The sequence below is a fragment of the Acromyrmex echinatior genome, chromosome 4, assembly GCF_024713525.1.
Source record: "Acromyrmex echinatior isolate Ae372 chromosome 4, ASM2471352v2, whole genome shotgun sequence".
NCBI classification, from domain to species: Eukaryota; Metazoa; Arthropoda; class Insecta; order Hymenoptera; family Formicidae; genus Acromyrmex; species Acromyrmex echinatior.
The window spans coordinates 37,282-60,804 of NC_141855.1; the positions used below are offsets into that span (position 1 = coordinate 37,282).

The window sequence follows — 23,523 nt, forward strand, 5'->3', positions numbered from 1 at the left end:
AGTTACTTTTGACTTTGTAAGCCATGATCTCGTTTCGCTAAAATATATAAACACTTGTCTTATATTTAAAAAATAAATAAAGATATTCCCATATATTATTCATTGCGAGACATTTAAATCTTTTTATCTCAAACTGTTCGGTTATTGTGATCATTATTAACCGCAAATACACAGGTGTTCGTTATCGATAGGCTTGACTAGTTTAGTAAACGCTTCATGTGATCGATCTTTCCTCATTGCGAAAGTGCCATGTCCGGTTACGAATCGGAATCGTTTCTGAAAAATTAAACAAATTTCTATTACAACTTTTCCAAATAGACTATTAGGCAAGTCCATTATTGTTTTGTTCATTTTTGTTTGTAACAACATGATAATAGATAATCTATTTTTTTTATTCAGTATCTTGATGTTGTACATATCTTTCTTTAAGTGGCACGCAAATAGATATGTATTTTAAATTGCAAAGTGTCGTTTGTATAAAGATCATGTATTTAAATGTGATTTACATCATTTAACATTATTTGCGATTCTCTTTGTTTAAACTAATCCGTGTAATTTGATGCATTAGATATTATACTGACACACACGCACACGCACGCGCGCGCACACACACACACACACACACACACACACACACACACACACAAATGTTTATTACATTGATAAAATAATTATTAATACTAATTAGGAGTTCCATTTTTATATTAATTTTATATTAATTATTACTATTACAATGTTTATAGTAATAATAACCATGTACGTATAATTCTTTCAAATATAAAAGAATCGTACTATAAATTATGATAATTTCAAATATTAGTGCAGTAAAATATAAAATACAAATGTTAAACGAACATTTTTTATTTACTAAATGCAATCGCAATTACAATCAATATAACTATTTTCTTCTAAATTTACTTATTATTTATGTTGTAATAATAACTAAAAAATATGTTAAGAAAAATTTTTTAGCAACTTGTGTATAACTATTGTTAATAGCACAATTGACTATATTTGCATTGTTAAAATAACTACAAATATATAGTTGTATCAAAAATAAGTATAAATTATAGTTAAAATTATGATAGGTGCAACCATTTTTTTCTCTCGATGTATATATATATATTTACATGCACTCAGATGTAGTTCGGTTTATTCGAATGACGACGACGTCAAACGCGTCTGCGTGTTAGTGCGCATTTGCGTCATCGCCGTGTGACGGAACTCAACGGAGAAAGCGCGCATTCACCAAAAAGAGTCTTGGAAAGAGGTTTTGCACATCCCCGAGTACGAATGTGCGAAGAGGGAGAAGATCGTGTGGGAAACGTAGAGGGTGGCAGATACAAAAATGCCGGGAAGGTCTGGTGACGTTCGTCCAACTAATTTGTCCACATCGTTCAGCCGCGAGAAAAAGAGAAAGGAGGAAACACGGGCGAGGGAAAAAAGGGAGCAGGATTTACGTCAGAAAAGAAAGAAGCAAGACCGCGAAAGTGCAATGGCACTTACGCTACCCCGTGAGAGTATCTGACTGCAGACGCGCATCAGTGCAGCGGCGATTTACTTTTTCGCCGGGGAATTCATTTAATAATTCATTTCCCTTGTTTAGCAATGACATAATATTGTATATTGCGGCATGATTCCATACATTGAATCAAATTAAACAAATTTGTTACAATAATTGATACATTTGACCATAAAGATTTGGTGTTTTCCTTTTTTTTTAAAAATAAAATAAAATGAAAATTCCACCATTCCATTTTATATGTATAATTGAAAAATTTTTTCCTATAATTAAGAACATGAAAAAAATGATGAAAACTTACAAAAGGATATCATATGGAAGCAAAGTTATAGTTTTTTGAATTTCACGAGGAGTCAAATTGACTTGGTCCTTCTAATATTAAACCGATAGATAACGTTTTAAAATTAATATTATTTTGACTGTTTTGAGTAATTTCGTAGTAATTTGTAAAGTAATAATAAAAAGAAGGAAATTATACAATTACGTTATATCATGTATTTCCAAGTTTAAGTAAATTTATATTTAATTTATATAGCAAGTCAATTCTTCGATACAAGCAAGTTAATTTTTCGTTTTATGCAGGAGATGGAAATAATAGACTGCTGTTAAGCCATTATCGAGGAATTTTTTTTTTTTTTGCGTATTTTCATTCGATCGACAGAAAATTTTTATTTCATTATTTTATCGCCGATGAAGTATTATCTTCCGGCAATCGGGGTAATAATTGTCCACCGTGGTCGACTCGGTCCCGAAGATATCCCATTGTTCGAAGAATCTTGGCTCGAGATACCAGATATTTTTCATCGTCCTGTATCTTCGTAACGTTCGCGTATTGCGACCACCCCGTGGTATCTCGTATGAGGTCTCTGGAGCATACTTAAGGTTCGTGCACACTGGAAAATAATTCAGTTTCTCTCTGCTCAAATACTTATACATAAATAATAAAAAAATTGTGCTTTGCAATAAATATCACTGATTCACATATTGATGATCAAATATTAAAACTCACCAAAAAATTATTATTATTAAACATAAAATTCCGCCTGATATTCAAAAATGTCGATATTTATTTACTCTGTAGATTTATCATTGCATAGAGAAGAATGAGTAATTTTTACCTTACTAGAGGCTAGTAAAAATACTCTGGCTATTTTTTCCGAATTTATGACAAATTTTACTTATCTAAAAATAAAAATACCGAAGATGTAAGGTAAAAAGTATACTACAATTATAAAAAGTACATTATAATAATAGTAAATCCATTCAAATAATGATTACCTTATAGTAAAGTAAATGGTACTGTATTCAGTTAAGATTATAAATACAACTTCCAAAATTTATTTTGCGAAATGTGAAATGTATCTTATACTCACAGTATGACTGCACGATGATCGCTCATTTATATATATATAAATATATGACTCGCTACGATGATTTTTTGCTAAGTTATTGCTCTATATATATATATATATATATATATATATATACAGGCAAAAAAAACGGGCCACAAATTTTTAATATCTTCAAATAGCAATAACTTAGTAAAAAATCATCGTAGCGAGTCGTTTAAAAAAGGATTTTGAAGCTTGAAATCTCTACTTTTCAGACCAGTACTTTAAAAAACGGTCATACTGATATTATGTGAAGTTACACAAACATGAAAAGTAGAGATTTCAAGCTTTAAAATCCTTTTTTAAACAACTCGCTACGATGATTTTTTTACTGAGTTATTGCTATTTAAAGATATAAAAAATTTAAGCCACTAAATTTTAGCCATAAATTTTTTATATCTTTAAATAGCACACACATACACACACACACACACACACACACACACCAGAAAAATAAAGTAAATTTTGAATAATTAGACACCCCTTGCCCTTATATGAATCTATCAATTTCGTAAAATTTACTAGAACTCTATAGATTTCTTTCTATGTGGCATCGAGCTCATTATTCCTTAATTGAAAGATGTTAAATCGAAAGATTTAAATTGAAAGATGAGATCTTTACACTTGATTTAATATCACTCTCGTGTTTATCCATATTTTCAAGAATTTTGCCCTTTAAAAATCGATCGATTAAAACTCGGTTCCACCAAATCAATGTTAATTAATTAATTTATTTTCTAATAAAATTTTTTTCTAATAAAATTCTAAGAATTAGAAAAAGATGAAGAGTGTGTAAATTGAACTGAGATTAAAGTTAATCTTACGTATTGATAGAATTAGCTCTAATTAACGCATTATACTTCGTTAAATTTATATTTAAAAAAAGACTTGAAAGACAATTCGCTGACCATATCGATGAAAAATTTTTTTTTAAACATCCTATTTCGAGACTCCTTCGTTCGGCTTCCAAATTTTCATGTCTCGAGACTACGTGACACTTGATGATCAGCGACTTTTGCCGCGGAGATACGTGAGATCGTGCTGCGAGTGTTTCTGTCTATCGGTAGAAGTGACGATAATTACGATCGGAGCGATCGTGCTGGCCATTATCTATCGTGCAGTACATACGATGCAGCTCTCGCAAAAGGTTACAACACGCCACCGCGGCTCGTATTGTAACCTTTGCGAGGTGTTCTGTCGCAATCCCTTTACAATACGCGCCCGCGTTTGCCGCCGCGAGCTGCGAACATTCGCTCGCGCGCTTAGCTTCAGTGCTTTATCACAATCCGAATTAATAGCGCGCGCGGTGATTTTTAATAATCCCGTTGATTTATTAAACGCACGCTTCGGTGTTACGAGCTGAGCTCGATGCAGCGTCCAATTAACTTTTTTCCCCTCTTAATTCTTTTTTACCTTCTTCTCTCGTCCGTTCGTGGACCTTCGCTGACGCAAATAATGAAGATCGTCAGCTTAGCGAGAAGAGTAAATTTCACGCCTATTCGCGCTTTATCACTTTATCACTTGCACCGCTTTTCGAAAGAAAACGTCCAATCATGATTTGTGTCCCAGGTTAATTTTCATCTATTTTTTCATTTTAATAAAAAAATTATTAAACGATTGTTACGTATATTTTAACATCTTTAAAAGATATTTACAAAATATATTTTAAAAAATAGTATAATATATATATAAAATGTTATAACTTGATACGCCTAAGTTCTTCAAAAAATGTACTAGAACATAAATAACCCAATCGAGTGTATTAAGGATATTTTAAAACGTCGTCTCGTTAAAAAGGACGATCACAATCTTTGTCAATTTTTTAAAACTATATCTACGAATGAGAAAAATGAAAAAGCAGCATCAAGGCGCTCGGCGATGAACGAGCATGCGAAAGATCATGATTTTGCCAATCCTAATACGGGAATAGAAAGGAACAGAAAGGATCATCCATTCCTCCCGCACGCGGTCGCGTTGTGAGCTGATCTTAACGCGATCAGCGTTTATTGAGAAGCAGCCGAGCCGCGATGTACAGGATAGAAGAAGAGCGTAGCGGTGGTGCTTGGCGAAGAGAGGAAGGTGGAGGGTCCACCTTCTCTTCAGGGTGCTCTTACCGTGCGTAAATATAGGGCATACCACGTAGCGAGTGCATCGCGGAGGGTGACCCTGATGACCCAAGTGGTACCCGAAGGCAGCTAGCCTCGATGAAGAGGACGAGCGCGCGAAAGGAGCGCGAAAGGAGCGAGAAGGGAGTGAGGGGAAGTGGATGCGAGGGAGGAACGAATCGTCGAGCCGGTCCAAATGGAGAAAAAAGGCGGGCTCGCCAAAGAGAAAGAGAAGAAGGACGGGAAGACAGCGAGAGAACGGAGGAGGGAGAGAGGGAGGGAGAGAGGGAGAGAGGAAGGAGATGGTACGCTAAAGAGACGTACGTTCCCACACGAACCCCCCAAGATGCGTTCTGCCATGGTTGGGCCTCTGGACCCCCGATGCCCAGAAGCTGATAAAAACAGCTACAAAACTGCCTACCGGTGTTTTCTGCCTTTTGCTCCTGCATTACTCCTTCTTATTGCCGTCTCTCTTCGACACCTTCTTTCGCTCGGTCCATATAAGTACTCTCTCTTGCGCCCGTTTAATTTAGTCTCGAAAACGGCGGCTACAGATCGGATACAGATCTTTCTTAAAATGGTTATTTGATAATTACAATTGTGCGAGATATTAGGTGTTGGAATTAATTCGTAGCGTTTTACAAGTGATGGGAAGTACTTTCATTAATGTATTTTTTAATGCTCATGTGAAATAAATAACATTCTTTCATTAAAAAACGCTACGAATTAATTCCAACACCTAATATATATATATATATATATATATATATATAGAGAGAGAGAGAGAGAGAGAGAGAGAGAGAGAGAGAGAGAATTTTTTATGTTTCTTCCAAGAAATATACATTTATTATAGCAAAAAAAGCAGTATAATGGCTCTTGGTAAAGTAAGTATAATTTTATGTGATCGATATTAAAAATTTCTATCTTTAAAATTTAATTTTATTAATTTTATTTAATAACTATTAATTAGTATAAAGTCATTATTTATACAGAGTACAATATCAATGGAAACGTGAAAAGTAAACATTTTTTTGTTTATATACATACATATATAAAATATTTTTACATTTCTGCTCGAGGGAAAAAGTTACATGATTGATTTTGTGAATATAAACTGGAAAAAGTTTATCATATTAATATATTGAAAAAAATGTATTAAATCTAAATACGTATTTCTTTGAATAGTAGTAAGTAAACACTTGTTTACAGTAAATAAATATTTACTTAATAAAAAATTATAGTTAAATCAAATTGATAATGTTTGTATAACATAAATGTATGTTTACATTTAGTAAATATTTACTTGAAACTACTTAAACAAATCTTGATTAATATTTATATTTCGTATTTTTTTACATATTAACAACAAATAGTTTTTCTGATTTCATTATTTAATGAAATTGATAAAATTTACTTAAAAAATTTGTCGCACTAATACACTAACGAACTCTTTCTGACTTATATACGTGTACTCATGTCAAAAAAATTAATAACAGCTCTGTGTCATCAGTTAATCGCTATTTAATAAAATGAATAAAATTAAATTTTAAAGATAAAAGATTTAGAGAAGGAAAAGTGAAGACAATCGCTAAAATATCGATATATTCGGTCATCTAAAAAGTATCCGCGGTTTTTTGTCACTAGATGATGTTGATGGTCAACGCATCTAGTGACAAAAAACCGCGGATACTTTTTAGATGACCTAATACATATACCTGCAGAATCTGTCCGCGTAAAATCTCTTGAGCTTGATTAATTCTGACAGCGCTGACAATGCGTGATATTTATGTGTACTGCACAATTCTTTCTGAATTTCCCTAAGGCTTACATTATGGGATCGCAATTGCGATACAGATTTATTCCCACGCTGTAGGAATCGGCAATCCATGATGGGTCTTGCAGCCGGCGCGGGCGCAATTCCATCGTCGGATGCGATCGCCCGCACCGCGGCGCCGCGTGAGTCACACATGTTGGCGTTGCTACACTTTCTACGATACAGTGTGGAAAGAGAATCGAGGAGTACATGCGCGAACCAAATTGCGAAACTATCGTCGATCGGCGGGTTTATTATTGGGAAGGTATATGGCGTTTGCACGCGCGCAAGAATGAGAGATAGAGAGCAATCAGCTTGAAAAGTGACGCGTGAAATTGCAATGACGATAGTCTCTCTCTCTCTCTCTCTCTCTTGCGCGCGCGCGCGCGCGGAGAGATACCGACGCAACGGAAGTGACTAACCCGATTTTTAGTCCACTGCCACTGTCGTGACGCCAATCTCCCTTTCTTCTTGTAGCGCGATGTAAATTACTTTATCTCAACTATCGGAAAATCTAACGGCTTACCTTGCTTACCGGGAGAAGTTACGTAGAAATTAAATTATCGATGCCTCGATTCTAATTAAGGAGAAATCGGATTCATCGATAAGTATCGAGCATTAAAATTGCTACAAACAGATGCTACGAAATTTAATTTATATAAGTATATTGAAAAAGAACGATGCTTTCGAGATTATAATTACTCAAAATATTTGAGAAGGAAAATCTATATGTAAATTATAAAGAAATATATATGTAACACTGAAGAAAAATACATGTAGGGCATTCCTATATTATGTATTTGTTCATATTGTGTAGTGCCTAGTATTTAAATGAGTACATAAATAAAATTAGCTCAAATAAACAAGAAAAGATACTTTTTTATTAGTTAAAATTAATAAAAATTACGATACCAAAGATACTATTCTATTTTTTAATTAAAATATAGTAAATATTTTTCGAAAGATAACATATCGCTATTTAGAGGAATCTATGTGAGTCCAATAATACCGCAAGATTTTAAGCTTGTCCCTATTAATATGCCCTTTATTGAAATTGAGAATGTTGTGTTATAAAGTACATACATATATTGAAATTGTAAGTATAATTAAAATAATGATTTACATAATATTAACTTAAACAATTAGCTTATATCTATTATCTGTTTTAATAATTATCTATATGTTAAAGAAGAGAGAGTCAAAATGCGAACACAAATTGGGACGACATATTAATAGAGCCATTGTTCCTTAAAGGAGCATATTAATAGGGACAAAAATATTTTTTTTATAATATATATGTGTTCATCACAAACATAAAACATTAACATTTTTTTAATTAAAAAATATTATAAGAAAAAGAGAAATATCAAGTTGAAAAACTAATATTAATTTTAAACAGACAAAATTAAAGCTACAATATTTAACAATTAATTCAGTAGTAAAAGTAATTCAATAGTAAAGTTGGCTTAAAGGTACACTAATAGAGATAATTACTCGTTATATCTCGTTAAAATATTAAGTATTATAGTAGAATTTTTAATTTTTCTTATGTCAATATTAACAAAATAAAACTCTAACAGTTTCTATTGTACGTTGATTCCACAACGATTCTTATAGATCTATTCAACAAAGTTGAAAGGAACTCGTCTGACGTTACGTAAAGTTATCGATAATTATACGACTTATCCTTCTCATCATACCGATGTATAAACCGATTGCGCACGTCTAAAAAATACCCGAGGAATGTTGCGACTAATGCGATGCAACACATTGATCGTCTCGAAGTGCAGCGGTGACGTTTCTTGGCACCCTTTCATGCTTGAAAAATTTCAAGATGATCGTATCTTCTTCTTGGTTTCCCTTCTTACATGATCTTCCGTACGGTACCGAAGTATATATCGAGAGATTGTATCGCGGATCGGATCACGTAGGATTGCGTCGATTTAGCAGTTCGAGCAATAAATTAAGCGTTGTACGATGTTGCACAATGTAAAAACGAATATCTATATATTTTAGTCAAGAGAGAGTTAAATGAGCAATAATTATCTGACCTAGAACCAATATGTATATATATATTTTTCGATAAAATGGTTTCCAATCTTCGTTAACTTAATTGATATGATTCTCCTTTATTTTTAATTAATCTTCTAAATATCATCTTAAGAGAGATAGAATCAAACAAAATAACTCACGTTTAAATTTAAACCGATTAATTTTATATTTCTAAAATAAATCAATTCTGTAAAAAAAGGATGTTCAGTTTCATCATTTTGATTTAAAATAAAAATTAATTTTAAATTATATCCAACATCTATTTGACACCATCTGGCCAGCTATTAATGGAAAACAAAAATTACGAGCGTTGATAAAAATAATCATTAATCGTAATTACGCGATGCATGGAGGATTTGTTCGAGTATTCCTTCCTTTTCTTTAACTCGGTGAAAGTACTGGATACGTTCAAGCTTCGTTAATTTATTTAAATTGCCATGGTCTCTCTCTCTCTCTCTCTCTCTCTTTCTCTCTCGTGTGCTTCTCAGCGATTCGCCTCGCCATTGTCGGTGAACCGTCGTTACTTATCAGCACATATAATTTCATTTCACAGATTTTTGTAATATTAACGTCGGAATTAAGAGAGAAAGACATTGAAATCCTATTCTTTTCATTGCAATCGAAGAATATAAAATTTGTATCAGAGATCGACATTTTAAATTGGCAAACAAGACAATGTAAAAGAAGAATCACGATAAAATACCCAACAAAAATGCAAATTACAATCACTAATACAATTTTACTGCGAATACAATTTTACGTAATATGGTATCTTGTTTACTGCATGTTTTGAGGCATGTCTATCTTTATACGTGTCTATCTTATGCAAAACAATTTTTGCAATATACTACACCAATTACACGTTCATCATAATATATATGTATATAGCACGCGCGGTGTCTCACTGAAATTATCCAATTATCTGTGATTGAAACTGTATTTTTAAGATAATTGAAGAGATCGATTTTAAATATTATTATCCAACCTGCAATTCACATCCGAGAAAAATCAATATAAAGGTAATGTAATAGGTATGCAATATAAAGATAAAACACAAAAGTTATTAATATCTCGATTTTTCAAAAGTAAAAAAAACAAACAATTCTAAACGTTCGAAAAGAATGATCGTTGAAAATATGACACGATAAAAATGAAAGATGATTTTAATATTAATATGTCTGATGTTTTAAGATACAAAACAATTTTTGCTATACAAGTAAATGAAGAAAAATCTTCGGAATTGAAGCTTTATCATGCTGCAAAAAGTTGACACTACGAATAAACAGATTAATCTCACAGTTGAAAAAGGCGAAAATTATAAATGGAAAAAAGCGTAAGTGTTTCTTCTCTAAAAATAAATTGTTTCTTCTCTGGTAAATTGTTTCTTCTCTTTCGAGGAACCCCGATTTATGATAATTACTGATTTATATCATACTTTTATACACGTGATTATGTGAACCACTCGAGAGTCCTATTAATAATTTGCATATCCTTACTTTTTGTCGCAAGAGAGAAAACCCGCCAACCTGTTCTTTGCTGTAAAAATACTAAGTAAATGCGCCCATATCATGTCAATTATATATCTCTCTTAATTAATCTCTGTCCGATATAAAACCAATAGTGCCAATCAGAGTGCGAAAATGATTCGCATCATTTTCCATTTGTTTGATCAACACTGTTTGCATGATGTGAATAATTAATATTGACAGAATTAATAAGATTGCCGAAACTGCATTTTCGCAATAATGAAAGGTGAAAAACAAAACGATCAGTGTCACAGAAGTTTGCTGATTTCACATTTGTAAAACTAAATTGAGATCAACTCTTCTGACATATAATTAAACATGTAAAATTGTTTTCGTTGGTATATAAATGAATTTTGTTACTGCGATTTAATTACTTTTTGCACTTATTTTATCATATACAAATTGTAAAAATTTGTCCTTAATGTATTCGATTGATCATTATGTAGATATACATATACATATATCTAGAGCCAAAAATATAACAAAAATTTTTATTAATTTTTTGAATATTATGTGTAGAGAGAGAAAGAATAATAGTATACGCAGAGACATCTAGTGCTTAAATAAAATTATATAGTGTAATGCTGATAATACAGTGTATATCGATAATTGCTTGTAATTTCACGATTATCGGTAACTGACATCACTTTTGCCAATTTTACAGCAATTTGACAGCAATTTGACTTTGCCAATTTTACACCGCAATTACATGAATTCAAAAATTTAAATTTAAAAAATAGATGAAATATTAAAGAAAAATGTCACAATAAAAAATAAGAGAATAAACAAATAAAAACGTCAATTTCAAAGATTTTATTTATTAAAATTTTTTTTTTCGTTATCTACAAATCTAAAGTAAAATATCGTTCCTATACAGCATACCCATTATACAAATATTTAAATACGATACATATGTCTACAATTGGTGCAGTTAGCATATCAAAACATTCACGAGTGCATTTCTCAGTTTTAAATATTTGAAAAGAAAGATCATAATAAATATTTGAGAACAAATATGTGACAAAGTTTTAATATCTTCTATATTAAAGTGTACATGTACTTTCGTGATATAATTTTCTGTACATCTATTAAAAAATTAATCAGAAACAAGCAATTGAAAGAAATGTATTTTCCCTTAGTATTAATAAATTTAATGTAAAAATAATTTTGTGTCGAATATTTATCATTTGCATTAACTTACTATTTATTAAATAATAGACAAGAGAAAATAGTAAATTCCTTTTAGTCATGACTGCAGTAATTATCGAGTCTTTTACATCTAATATATATAGGAACAAGCATCATATATAATAATTAATAAATTTAATATTAATTAAAATATTTGTGTATAGAGATACCGATATATCTAGGTTTATCATCTAGGAATGTCATCATTCACGTTCCACAACAGTCGTATGTAAATTGAGGAACACACTAAATATTACAAATCGTAATTACAAGTTTATTTAACGCTATAATTACTACACACTTAGTACCACCTATTGATCGAGCCAACACTTATGTTTTCACTTGTATAGGGCAGAATTTCTATGTAATAATACGATATTAAACTGCACATAAGTATGTAGTATCTAAACATTTTCTTATGCTTAGTCAAAAGAATTTTATATGTAATAAATCATGAGTTAAGATAAATTTATGGACGACAATCCATTTATTTTACTAAGCCCATTTTCTTAGCTTCCACTTCATAAATTAGTAACCTCCACATTTTAACTACAAACACTTCCGCTTCTTCGTCCAATACCTGGAACACGAAATGTACATTTCGCAGTTTTTCTATAAAATGCAAAAGAAAAAAGTATTTCGCGGTATAATTACCATCTGTACATCGTCTAGTATTCCCTGAGGAGAACTCCCCGCCATTACTTTACTACAAATAAAATCCACTAGAGTAGGCTCTGGTTCGCCAATATATTCAATAATCTTTTTATTAATCCAAGGTCTTATCCTCTTCTCCATCAATGTCTAAACAAAATATGTAAAAACATTGGAATTGGATTTTACCAATCAAAATAGCAGTAATATAAAGAAAGTATATACAATAAATTAACAGTAAGATAGAATTCGAAGTAAACAATTTGTTAATAACATCAGCTTTAAAATAAAAAGGAAAGCTTATTTGTTTTAAAATTTGTTTTTTTTTTTATAAAATATGAAGAACACTTACGTTATCGATGAGTGCCCAATCAAGTTGATAACCAAACAACGCATTCTTGTCGGTAGGTATTTTGTCTATGAGAGATTTTATGTGTTTTCGCTTTTCTTCTTGGCTTTTTGTATTTTCTTCTTTTACTGTCTTTGTGACTTCTTCCGTTTTCTTTTTCTTCTCGTCTCCATAATCTGAAAAAAGATATACATCTCTAAATATCTCAGCTTTCCTTAACAAATTTAGAGCTTTAATAATAAGATTAGAACACTTACCTAAAGGTACGAGTTTACGCTTTTTCGCGTTATTAGTAGTATCATCATCGTCATCATTATTGAATACATCTTTAACATCAATACGACCTTTCTTCCGCGTTTGATTCGTCTGTTGTGAATTTGTATTAGCAGCCGTATTAGGACTGACCGGCGTTTTACCGCCTATACTATGATCGCTAGCACGATTGCCTCCACTTCCCATAGCAAATGGAACAAAGTTACCTATATTAAAGAAGAATGTAGTTGGACATGGATAAAATTATATCATATAATATTTCTTAATTATAATATTTCTTAATTATAATATTTCTTAATTATTAACTGTAATGATATAAAATTAGATAAAATTATTGAAATATAAATGATACTTTTAAGAGTATCGCAAAATATTTTTTGTAAATTATTAAATCTGATCGAGATCATATTCGTATAAAAATTGCAAGAAGGTAATTTGTATATTTGAATATTTATAGATAGTCAAGAGACACTTACTACCACTTGTCTTTTCTGGTTCACTAACAAGAGACATACGTGAATCTTCATCTAATGACGGTGGAATGGACTGAGCAGGTGTCGCAGCCGATTGATGTCCCGGTGATGGTCGTGCATCTTTTAGACTTTCTCGATCTATATCTATTAATCCCTCTTGAATTTCGTCACCATCGCGATGATGATTCTGATGATGTCTATGATGCCGACGATGATGATGATGATGTCGTGGAGGTGTCCTAGAGGGTGCTTCCGGTTGAGAAACATCATCAAATTGCACACCGTCATCACTATCACTCTCTATTGGCTCGGTTTCTATTGGCGGCATTACATCTTTGTCTTTTTTCATTTTGTCATCCTCTTCGTCAATTATAGTTATTACTGGTTTAGGTTTATACTGTTCCTCTCTTTCTGCTTTCAACTATGAATGAAAAAAAAGCAAAGCATAAAAATAAATAAAAAATAAAAAATTCTTGTATGTATTTTGTTGTAATTACATGATTCAAGCCTATAGCATTAAGCAGCAAGTATAACATTTTTAATTATAACGTATAGAAAGTAGAATTAATTATACAATAGAATATTATAAAATAAGCTTTTCCTTAAAAAATAGATCATCCAATTCAGTTTAAAAAAATTAAAATTTTAAAAAATTGCAAAATTTTAACTCATTGGAATTTTAGATTTCTTTAATTTTAATTTATAAATTTATATAGGATACAACTTACTCTTTCAAATTCCGCGGCAGGATCCGGATTAGAAGCATCCGCATATAACTTATCGCGTAGACGCTGAAGTTCCTGGCGTTCGGCACAACGATCCCGTGAGTCAGCTTCAGCCTCCAATGCTCGTTCTTCAAGTCGGCGAGATAATTCTTTACCTTTATAATACTTGGAATCATCACGATCATCGTCATAATCCTCAAGGAATTCTTTCAGACGTTTTGCCTCCCTCTCCTTGGCTTCGCGTTTTGCACGACGCTTCTCGGCTTCTTTTTCATATTCCTTCTGTTTGCGTCGTTCGCGCGTCTCCCACGCCCTCAAACGTTCCTGGTATGCCGCTTCTTTTTCCCTAGCTCGCCTTTCATTTTTCTTCCTCTCTTTTGCCTCCTCCTCTTCCTCTCTCTCGCGCATAATCTCCCTTTCGGTCTTCCTCACCTCTTCCCGTTCCCGTTCTCTTTCCCTTTCTCGCTCTCGGTCTCTCTCCTTCTCTCTATCTCGCTCGCGTTCCCGCTCGCGTTCTCTTTCACGGTCTCGATCCCGCTCTCGTTCTCGTTCTCGTTCCCGTTCCCGTTCTCGATCTCTCTCACGGTCTCTGTCTCGATCCCGGTCTCGATCGTTTCTCAATCGGTCTCTATCACGTTCTTTAGATCTGAAAAATTCAAACAGTTTATAAAGTAAAGAAAAAATTATGTTCAGAAACAATAAAGAAAAAGTTATCAAAGACAATAAAATCACTGATGAATATCCAAAGGTGGATGGGAATATGATACAGCATGACTCGCATAAATTTGTGCAATATAGTCAAACTGCATTTGCATTTGTAGATTCCTATTTGCAAAAATATTTGATTTAATATGTAAAATATGTTTTATACATTGCTCAATGGTGCATCTATTCTATGCAAACGAGATGCAAACGTTACTTCACCTAGATCTAGATCGACGTTTGTCCCTTCTACTGCTGCCAGTACTATCACTACGACCTTTATGAGACGTAGGGCTACTGGGATCTCCATCTTGATCGTCCTTGTTGGAGGCATCATCGTCACGCTTATCGCGTCGTTCCTTTTCCCGTTTCTCGCGCTCCTCTTTCTCGACAGCTTCCTTCTTTCGCTTCACCTGGGCCTTCTCCTCTTCCTGCTTCTATAAAACACAAAAACGCGAGCACAGGTGAGACAAAAAGGATGAAACAAGTGTGTCGATCTGTGATAATGATGGAACCAAGAAACTAGCAATCGTATCTTTCTTAAATGCAACAAAAAATACTATTATGTTTGTAAATGTTGTCAGCAAATAAAGATCTTTGACATTATAAAAATTCGTTAGGAAAATAAGAAGTAATTACTGAACAAAACTACAAATTAAAAATTCGCGAATATTATATCTGTTAAATAAATTTTGCCAAAATAATATATGTTAATTGTTGAAGAAATGTTTCTGTTCCATTTTCAATAATTAACAGAAAGGACGTATATACATATACAGAAAAAAAAGAATCGAAATTTAAATCGCATAAATGGCTACGTTACGATTCATATATAGAACGATCACTAGTTGTATAAGCCTTAATCATCTGACATAACGAATGTAGAGATGTTCATTTCAATATGGTATACTCACTCCACTGGAGTATGCTCGATTGGCAGCATCTTACGCGAGAAATCTCGTTTACATATCAATTACCTAAGTGCAGGTACAAATATTTGGATACAGGCATAAAAGTTATCTTAGACTTTAGCTTATAATTTAAGTACCTTAACGCTATTAACAGATGCATCGCAGAGGCCACCCAATGTACTTACAACATTGCAAATGTGCCTGTAAAATCGATAGTGTCTAAATCTAAGAGCTTGAAAGGGGTCTTGAGATTATTTCTTGATCAATATTCAATAATTATTAGAAAGTAATTATACCAATCGAAGGCGCAGTCATCACGAAGAAGGGTATCCCACCAAAACATCTTTTCACATTTGCCAAGAAACTGTCTCACATTGTCTGACAACATTTGATTTCCTCTGGTAATGGTTACACGCATTATGGCAGCCGATGCAGCAAACTGTTGAATATCAAATGCACAATAGTTTGCCCACCGTTATCGTCCCGTGTTATAAACGCAACGTCTTAGAAATAAATTAGTATGATTCATCTTTATTCGTTATACTACTATCCAAAAATGGGTTACTGTTTGGAAACTCGATCCCGAATTATTATTACTAATTATTGCACGATCATTAAAAGGAGATTAAAACGTTATCTACTCGCAATATATTTTCTCGAATATATGTTTATATTTAAATAAAATATTTTCCAAAGAACTGTAATATTTATATTAGTAAAGTATTACTCGCTACACTGTTATACAATTTTTATCATTTTTTTTATAAATCTTTTTTTCTCTAATTTTCTTATTCTTCCTAATATATATAATTATAGAAATGATACCGCTGCAATATTGATATATTTACTATTACAATCATGGAATTTGAGAAAATGTAATTCTTTTAATATTTTATCGTTGTCATCTTATTACTATTTTATATAGTTATCTACTCCAGCATGATACATGGAACGTAAGCCATTTTATCCATACGGTAACCCATAATTTTAAGTTCTAACAAGGGTAGAATAACACAGTGCATAAAAGTAAATGCACATTGTGAGGAGAAAATAGACTGCTGAAACATGAAATGTGGTCAAAAAGGTATTTCTCAGATGGGCAGTTCACTAGCAAAAATACTACAAGAACCGAATGCTTGTGTTGGCTCATGGTTGTGGAGTTTACTCACGGTGTGAAGTTGACTTGGTCAGTCAGTGTGGTGGTACCGGAGAATGGAGGAGCGCGCACCTAGGTACTACATGTCTGATCGAGACGCTGACAGAAGCTGTTTACACAAAATAAAGACAACAACTGAACAGTCGCCATTTGGTGAAGGACAAAATCAGTTTCATTGTGTGTAGCGCACAGAGAAAGAGTCTCCCGGCCCTAACAAATAGTCTATCCCAAAGATGTAAAAAGTGTGTCAGCGCCAAAGTGTGTTTTTCTCAAAATGATAATACGTTCCAATCCTATGCTGTGTGCGTGAAAGCAACCTAGACAACTGCTTACCTACGTTCGATATACGAATACTAAACTGCTAGGCGTAAACGCGAATAATCAACGTAATATTTATTGCTGTATATAGTCAATAATCGTTGCTATCATTTTTTTTAATTTGATATTTAATATAAAATCAGATATGTATGTCTCGTATGAAAAAGTGTACAGAGACATTATATGCTTCATTAACATGATGATGTGTATACATAGTGATTGATAAGAAACAAAAAATTGCAATATTTTCTTTATGTTTAAAGATGTTGAAGAATGATCAGAATAAGCTCCAAAAAATGGTCTTGAAAATCTCGAATCGATTTAAACCTAATTAACTCTTTAATTTTATTAAAAGAGATATCTAATAATTAAAAGAGAATATATTAATGACTAATTAGTATAAAAAGTAATAATTCTCTAACTAATAATTAATAATTCTAAAAAGTAAATACTTCAATTTGATTTAATTTAATTTTAACAAAAATCTTTCAGAAGAAATATTTTTCACATAATTTTTTTACAAAATTACAAATTAAAATTTTATTCTAAACACATTTTTATATCTTTAAAACTAAGAAAAATATTTAGTTTCTTGAACAGGAACCAGTTCAGTGATCCATTTTGTAATATCTATTCCTATTTTCTAATATAATCGATTTTTTTTAAATAAATACATAACCATCTACACAATGTTTTGACACAAGCATATTGATAATTCATAGCAATCTGCAGCAATATTATCTGATAAATTATTTTGATTTTTATATATATTCGTACTTAATGAAAGCAATATGTATGCATAATTAGTGAAAGCAGTATAATAAACGAGAACAGAAATAAATGGTACACAAATATATACAAAATTATATATCAAATAAAAATTATGCTTCACTATAAAAACAAAATTTAGTTACATATCAGAAAAAACTCATTATATATTTTGCATCATTTTGAAACGTTAAAACATATTTTTGATAATTGCTAGCAGTTTAGCATGACATATACAGAAGTAGATAAAGTTAGTTTAGTGCCAAATAAATCGTAATAGTATCTATCTCTAAACGTCAAAAATATAATAGTCACAATGTATCACAGATGTATATTTGCGACGAATCAAAACAGAATACCAATAGAAACAAACTGATCAGCTACATGTCGCCAGCTTGTCGCGGAGAGCTATGAGTCTCCTTCTTAATGTATTACGCATTTCTTTTTTTTTTTTCATGTTGTTTGGTTGTTTGGATTATACTCTGACTTACCGACGAGCCTGCAGTCGTCTGCGAAAATACGAGGGATGTGCTGTCATTGACTCCCTTCAGAGCCAATGAGTGAGTGAAAGGGCGGTCCCCACACACAGCATTCCTAGGCGTGTGCGTTTGCTGTGTGCGACGCACGCTGCCTGTTATTATAATTATAGCAACGAGTCACGGCTCCAATTGTTCAGAGCTAATATAGCACACACGCACTTTATTACAAAATATATATACTTAAAAGCTACGACTTTCGAGATACTCATAATCCTCTCTTGTATACATATATCCAAATACATTCTTTTATATTTTAAGTGTACACACAGAGAGAGAGAGAGAAAGAGAGAGAGAGAGAGAGAGAGAGAGAGAGAGAGAGACAGACAGACAGACAGAGAGAGTCTACCAACGTCTGCGATAGAATGTATATGCAATTGGACATTTTCAATATTCATATTGCAACAAGAGCTTGTCAATTTGTGTCTCCCTATTTTATAGTGTAAATTATACTAACGTAAACGTAATAATTCGTGTTCAATCGCAATATGTATGAGGTAGATACTAGCGACAATTTGTCAACAAACATTAAAAGATGAATTCTTTTTTTTTTCGTGTATAGCAAATTCATAGATTTCGTGTAGTGTTGTGTTTGTGTGGTGTGTGTGTGTGTTTGTACGTGTGTGTGTGTGCGTGCGTGGGCGTGCGTGTGTGTGTGTGTGTGTCTCTCTCTCTCTCTCTTTGGGGACACGGTAGTGTCTCAGTGCGTGTGTGTATATGTGTATATATACATATATGTGTATGTGTGATACACACACATACACACATACATATACTACACACCACACGCGCGCACGCACACACACACACGCGCGCACGCACACACGCACACGCCTCTGATTTAATCTGAATCAACACGATGTAACGTAACGATATCTTTTGTACATTCAATACTCTTAAGCTTTGTGAAAATTTATTGTACGCAAATTATATCCGATAGGCATCATTAACATATTCAAACGTTATAAACTTATGAATGAATTGATAAATGTGTAAAAAATAAACGTGTGAAAGATAACAATTAACAATAACACAAAGTATTACAAACATATACTTATTCTGAAAATAAAAGATGAAAGTTTTTTCAAAGCTTTATATCAAGATAATAAAAAAAAAAAAAACAAAAGTAAAATGATGTAAAATACTCAAAGAGAAATATATGGATACACATTTTACATATTATCGCTAATATATGAATAGCGATTAAATCGCAAATCTTTATCTGACCTTGTTGCTTCTGAAATGAACTACTTCCGTTGAATTTCCATTATTTTATAGTAATGCGATCAATTGTAAAAAGATATGTTTATAATGCTTCATGGACACCAAGTGTTAGATGTAAACATTAATTTTTTCAATACAAAAAATTTTCAGCATTTTTAAGAGATAAAAATTCCGTCTTTTATTGCTTTTATTATCTAACGCGATAAACTTTTTATAATTGCAAAAAGAAAAATGAAAGACAGGACTTAAAAAAAGATTTACAAGTACTCGTAATAATAATAATTACCTTCATAACCTCCCTGAATTTGCCAATTTCCCGAGTAATCAAGTCTCTTTTACTTTCTTCTATTTCCGTTTCATCCAAATTTAAGGATTTAGCTACCATTTTTGTTTGATGTTCCTCTGTGACAACACACATACAGTAAGAAATTCACGTCCTATTTAATAAGATTTACAGGAACTAAGTGAATGAATATTTACCTGGAGCAACTTGTGCCATTTCTAGATCTGCAGCATGTTCAGCAATGATTTGATTAATGCGTGTGAGTGCATCTGCGTCGACCACTCTCATGCCTTCATCCATATAATCTTCACCCTCTTCGCCATCACCTCCTTCACAGGGCGTTTCGTCTTGTAAAGGTGACTGACCTCCTCTGAGTTTCTTCCTTCGTTCGGCTATAAAGCGAACGTCAATTTGTTTTATCAAATCTCTATTTTTTATTTTTCTTTATCTACCGAAAACTCACCTTTGAATTGATCCAGGACTACCTTAGCTTTAGCATCCACTTTGACAACGAGTTTTTTTGTGCCTATTTCCATGTCATGGAGCAATCGAACTGCCCTGAGGCCTGCATCAGGGCCTGCATATTCGCAAAAACCGAATGCTTGTACTCTCTTCCAAGAAAGAACATGCCCACACGCGCCCAGAATATGTCGTATCATCACATCGGGCGCTCTGTCCATTATGTTACCAATAAATACTGTGACAGGTGGACCAGACTCTCTCTCGCGTCTTCGATTATTATCGTGGCGATTCTGATTTCGCGAGTAACGTACAGCCGGCGCGGATGTCTGCATCGCAGATACGGGTGATGGAATCATCTATGTTTTATAAATGGTAGGATTCTTAATTATGCACATATCTACTCATGCACTCCGTATTTCCCCTCCCTCTCTAATTGCATGATTAATTGATTTTCTCCTTTTCAATTAGCTTAAGCATCGCTACAAAATATCAAGTTATTCATTCCGCTCTGCGTATTACATGCATTAAATAAATTTAAAGAAAGCAACAACTTTTCCCTTTGTATACATATATATTGCACACAAAGCTGCTTGTAAATTCATTTAAAAGATGTTTGTTTCTGAACACTTGAAACTAATCTATGATGCAATTTATTCCTGACATATTGTATGTATCAGTAATATAAATAATAATGTATATATGCGTGCTTTACATGTAGAATACAACCATATGTATTAATCAATACTACTTTCATAATTTCATTATATATGCGTGTTGTGTTGTGTATTGTGTTGATGTTGTCACATACATCAGATTACAATATTAAAAGAAATTTTTCAGCTATAGCAAAAGCAAAAATTACTACACACAAATTAGTTTTAACTCATGTGTGAATGAATAAAATGTACATTATAGATAATCAAAAACACATCTATCATGCCTGAATGTGATAAGTTTACTTACATGGGCCATAGGCATAACTCCTGTTATAATCGGTGGAGGTGCATTCATATATGGCATCGAAGGTATCCCAGGCATCCCAGGGATACCCATAGGTGGCTGACCAGGATACGACATGATTGTACAATGATTGACAAATTGGTACCGTAGCAATGAATACTCTACAACAATAAATTATATAAATATTAGTTATATAAATATTAAAAAACTAGTAAAAATTAATTTTATTTTATAATTGAATATTAATGAATAATCTTAAAATAATCACAATTATAAAGAATACTTTATTGATCTTTGCAGAATGGCAAAAGCCATTACAGTGATGCTAAAACAATGTTATATTTTAAAGCAAAAATATAACAAAGTAATGCATTATAGTAAATCTTACTCAAGCTATAAACTTTTAAAAAATGTTGTAAAAGTTGTAAGATTTTAAAAATACTTGTCCTCTAAAGGTTAAACAGGGGATAAATTATTATTATTATTATTATTAAAGCAAATTAATTCTGAGTTTAACACTTTGAAACATGACTCGATAAATTAATAAAATTATATATAAAAAAATTGAATTTTAATGAGATGTCTTATTAAGTCTCTGTCGGGTACATACAATATCAATTACACAAGGAAAAATATTATTGGATGTATCATTGCTTACAAAATGAAGCCTTCTGGAGATAATATTGGTATCAAAATACAAATTTAACATTTGCGCTTAACTGAAACTATGAGAAATCACGAGGTACGACATCTACGACAATATGATACAACGATCCAGTTTAATTCTTACCATATGTAACAGTACTCGAATAATAAATTACAAACAACCAGAAAAATATCATAGTACACACAGAATCAATCAATTTATGAATAAAACCGGTGAAGCCCGAACAAAAAGCGAGTTTCACGTGCGTACTGTATGCATGTGATAATAAAATACACATTCTTTCTTTTTTCTCTCATTCACTCTCACACACACACACACACACACACACACACACACACACACACACACACACACACACACACACACACACACACACACACACACACACACACACACACACACACATGCAAACACTCTCATATACGCACACACACACTATTTCTTTCTCCCTTCTTTCTTTACAATCTCAATGCTCTATGGTTCAGTTTATGCTAGTGATATCTTCGAATAAATTTCACAAAATCGAACGAAATCATACAAACGAAATATGCTACGCGAAAGAAACTGATATAATCGTTATTAATCAACGCGTTGCGAAAGCGTACTTCGGAGGCCGACACGTTCAGGAACGCCCGACAGGGAGACGTCAATGATGAAGGATTTTAACCACTAAACTAGCACGAGGAGGAATCGTTACGATAATACTCACATAGAGAAAGCGTGGAACAAAGTTACAAGCTATCGCGCTTGATATCTACGTGTCATTTCGATAAAGCTGTCGATCGAGATGCAGATCCTCACTTGGAAACACTCGGAAACGCGGCAAAATACCACCTCGATCTTTAACACAATTGATACGATACAATTGCAGTATTACACCAGAGCGACCACGACATATGCGTGTAATGTAGAGTTGTTCTCCGATGCCTCCGATCCGATTAGAGTCGGGCGATCGCAGTGCTGCCAGCTAGTTAATTCCAGAGACCCTCTAATCAGAGTCTGGCCATCACCGTAGTGATTCGCACCTATTGGCTAAATCAAGCTTAAGATAACAATGGCGGAACCAATTACTACAAAATTCAGGCTAATTCAAATAAGAAAGATATATACAATAAATCACGAAACAACTTTAAGTGTAAATTTTTTATTCTCCTACAACATTAATTTTCTAAAATTTCAGTACATATTAAGATAAAAATAAGTTTTATAAATATTTCGTTATCACAGACAAATTATTTAATTACAAAATGCATTTTGCCATTGTTTTGCTTGCTGTTGTCTACTGCAATTTTTAATCGATTTTTTCGATATACAATGAGATACGACAGCGTAAAACTCTTCTTTATTTTTTTAGATAATTGGTGACAGTTCAAAAATAAAATAAAAAATAAAATGCAATAAGTTGCCAATTTTCAATCATTATGAATAATATTTAATACTATCTATATCATCTTATTCTACATAATAA

General features: G+C 32.6%; 1 protein-coding gene and 1 long non-coding RNA gene across 4 annotated transcripts; both read right to left on the reverse strand.

The window, feature by feature from the left end:
- Positions 1-2,127: 2,127 nt before the first annotated feature.
- LOC105147591 (uncharacterized) lies at positions 2,128-7,442 on the reverse strand. The gene is made up of 2 exons (XR_015544864.1): positions 6,847-7,442; positions 2,128-2,415 (listed from the first exon to the last, which is right to left on the reverse strand). It is a non-coding gene; the product is annotated as an uncharacterized LOC105147591 (long non-coding RNA).
- A 3,765-nt stretch (positions 7,443-11,207) lies between these two features.
- Positions 11,208-22,931, reverse strand: LOC105147622 (RNA-binding protein 25). Of its 3 annotated transcripts, none has more exons than XM_087404971.1 (12): positions 22,765-22,931; positions 21,392-21,549; positions 20,430-20,784; positions 20,164-20,358; positions 19,970-20,085; positions 14,993-15,207; positions 14,072-14,714; positions 13,347-13,764; positions 12,855-13,076; positions 12,601-12,773; positions 12,252-12,398; positions 11,208-12,177 (listed from the first exon to the last, which is right to left on the reverse strand). In XM_087404971.1, the coding sequence occupies exons 2-12, from the start codon at positions 21,503-21,505 to the stop codon at positions 12,085-12,087; spliced, it is 2,691 nt and encodes an 896-aa protein (XP_087261097.1). In that variant the 5' UTR covers positions 21,506-21,549; positions 22,765-22,931; the 3' UTR covers positions 11,208-12,084. The 3 variants fall into 3 exon arrangements, with proteins under 3 accessions (XP_087261097.1, XP_087261096.1, XP_087261095.1); XM_087404970.1 differs by lacking the exon at positions 22,765-22,931 and adding an exon at positions 22,179-22,614 and having other exon boundaries at positions 20,430-20,754; XM_087404969.1 differs by lacking the exon at positions 22,765-22,931 and adding an exon at positions 22,179-22,612.
- Between the last annotated feature and the right edge of the window lie 592 nt (positions 22,932-23,523).

Coding starts and splice junctions, on each gene's coding strand:
- LOC105147622 (XM_087404969.1), bottom strand. CDS start 22,332: ATGTGTATTTTATTATCACATGCATACAGTACGCACGTGAAACTCGCT. Junction 21,550..22,178: donor TTCGAGTACTGTTACATATG/GTAAGAATTAAA, acceptor TTATTGTTGTAG/AGTATTCATTGCTACGGTAC. Junction 12,774..12,854: donor GCGTAAACTCGTACCTTTAG/GTAAGTGTTCTA, acceptor ATCTTTTTTCAG/ATTATGGAGACGAGAAGAAA.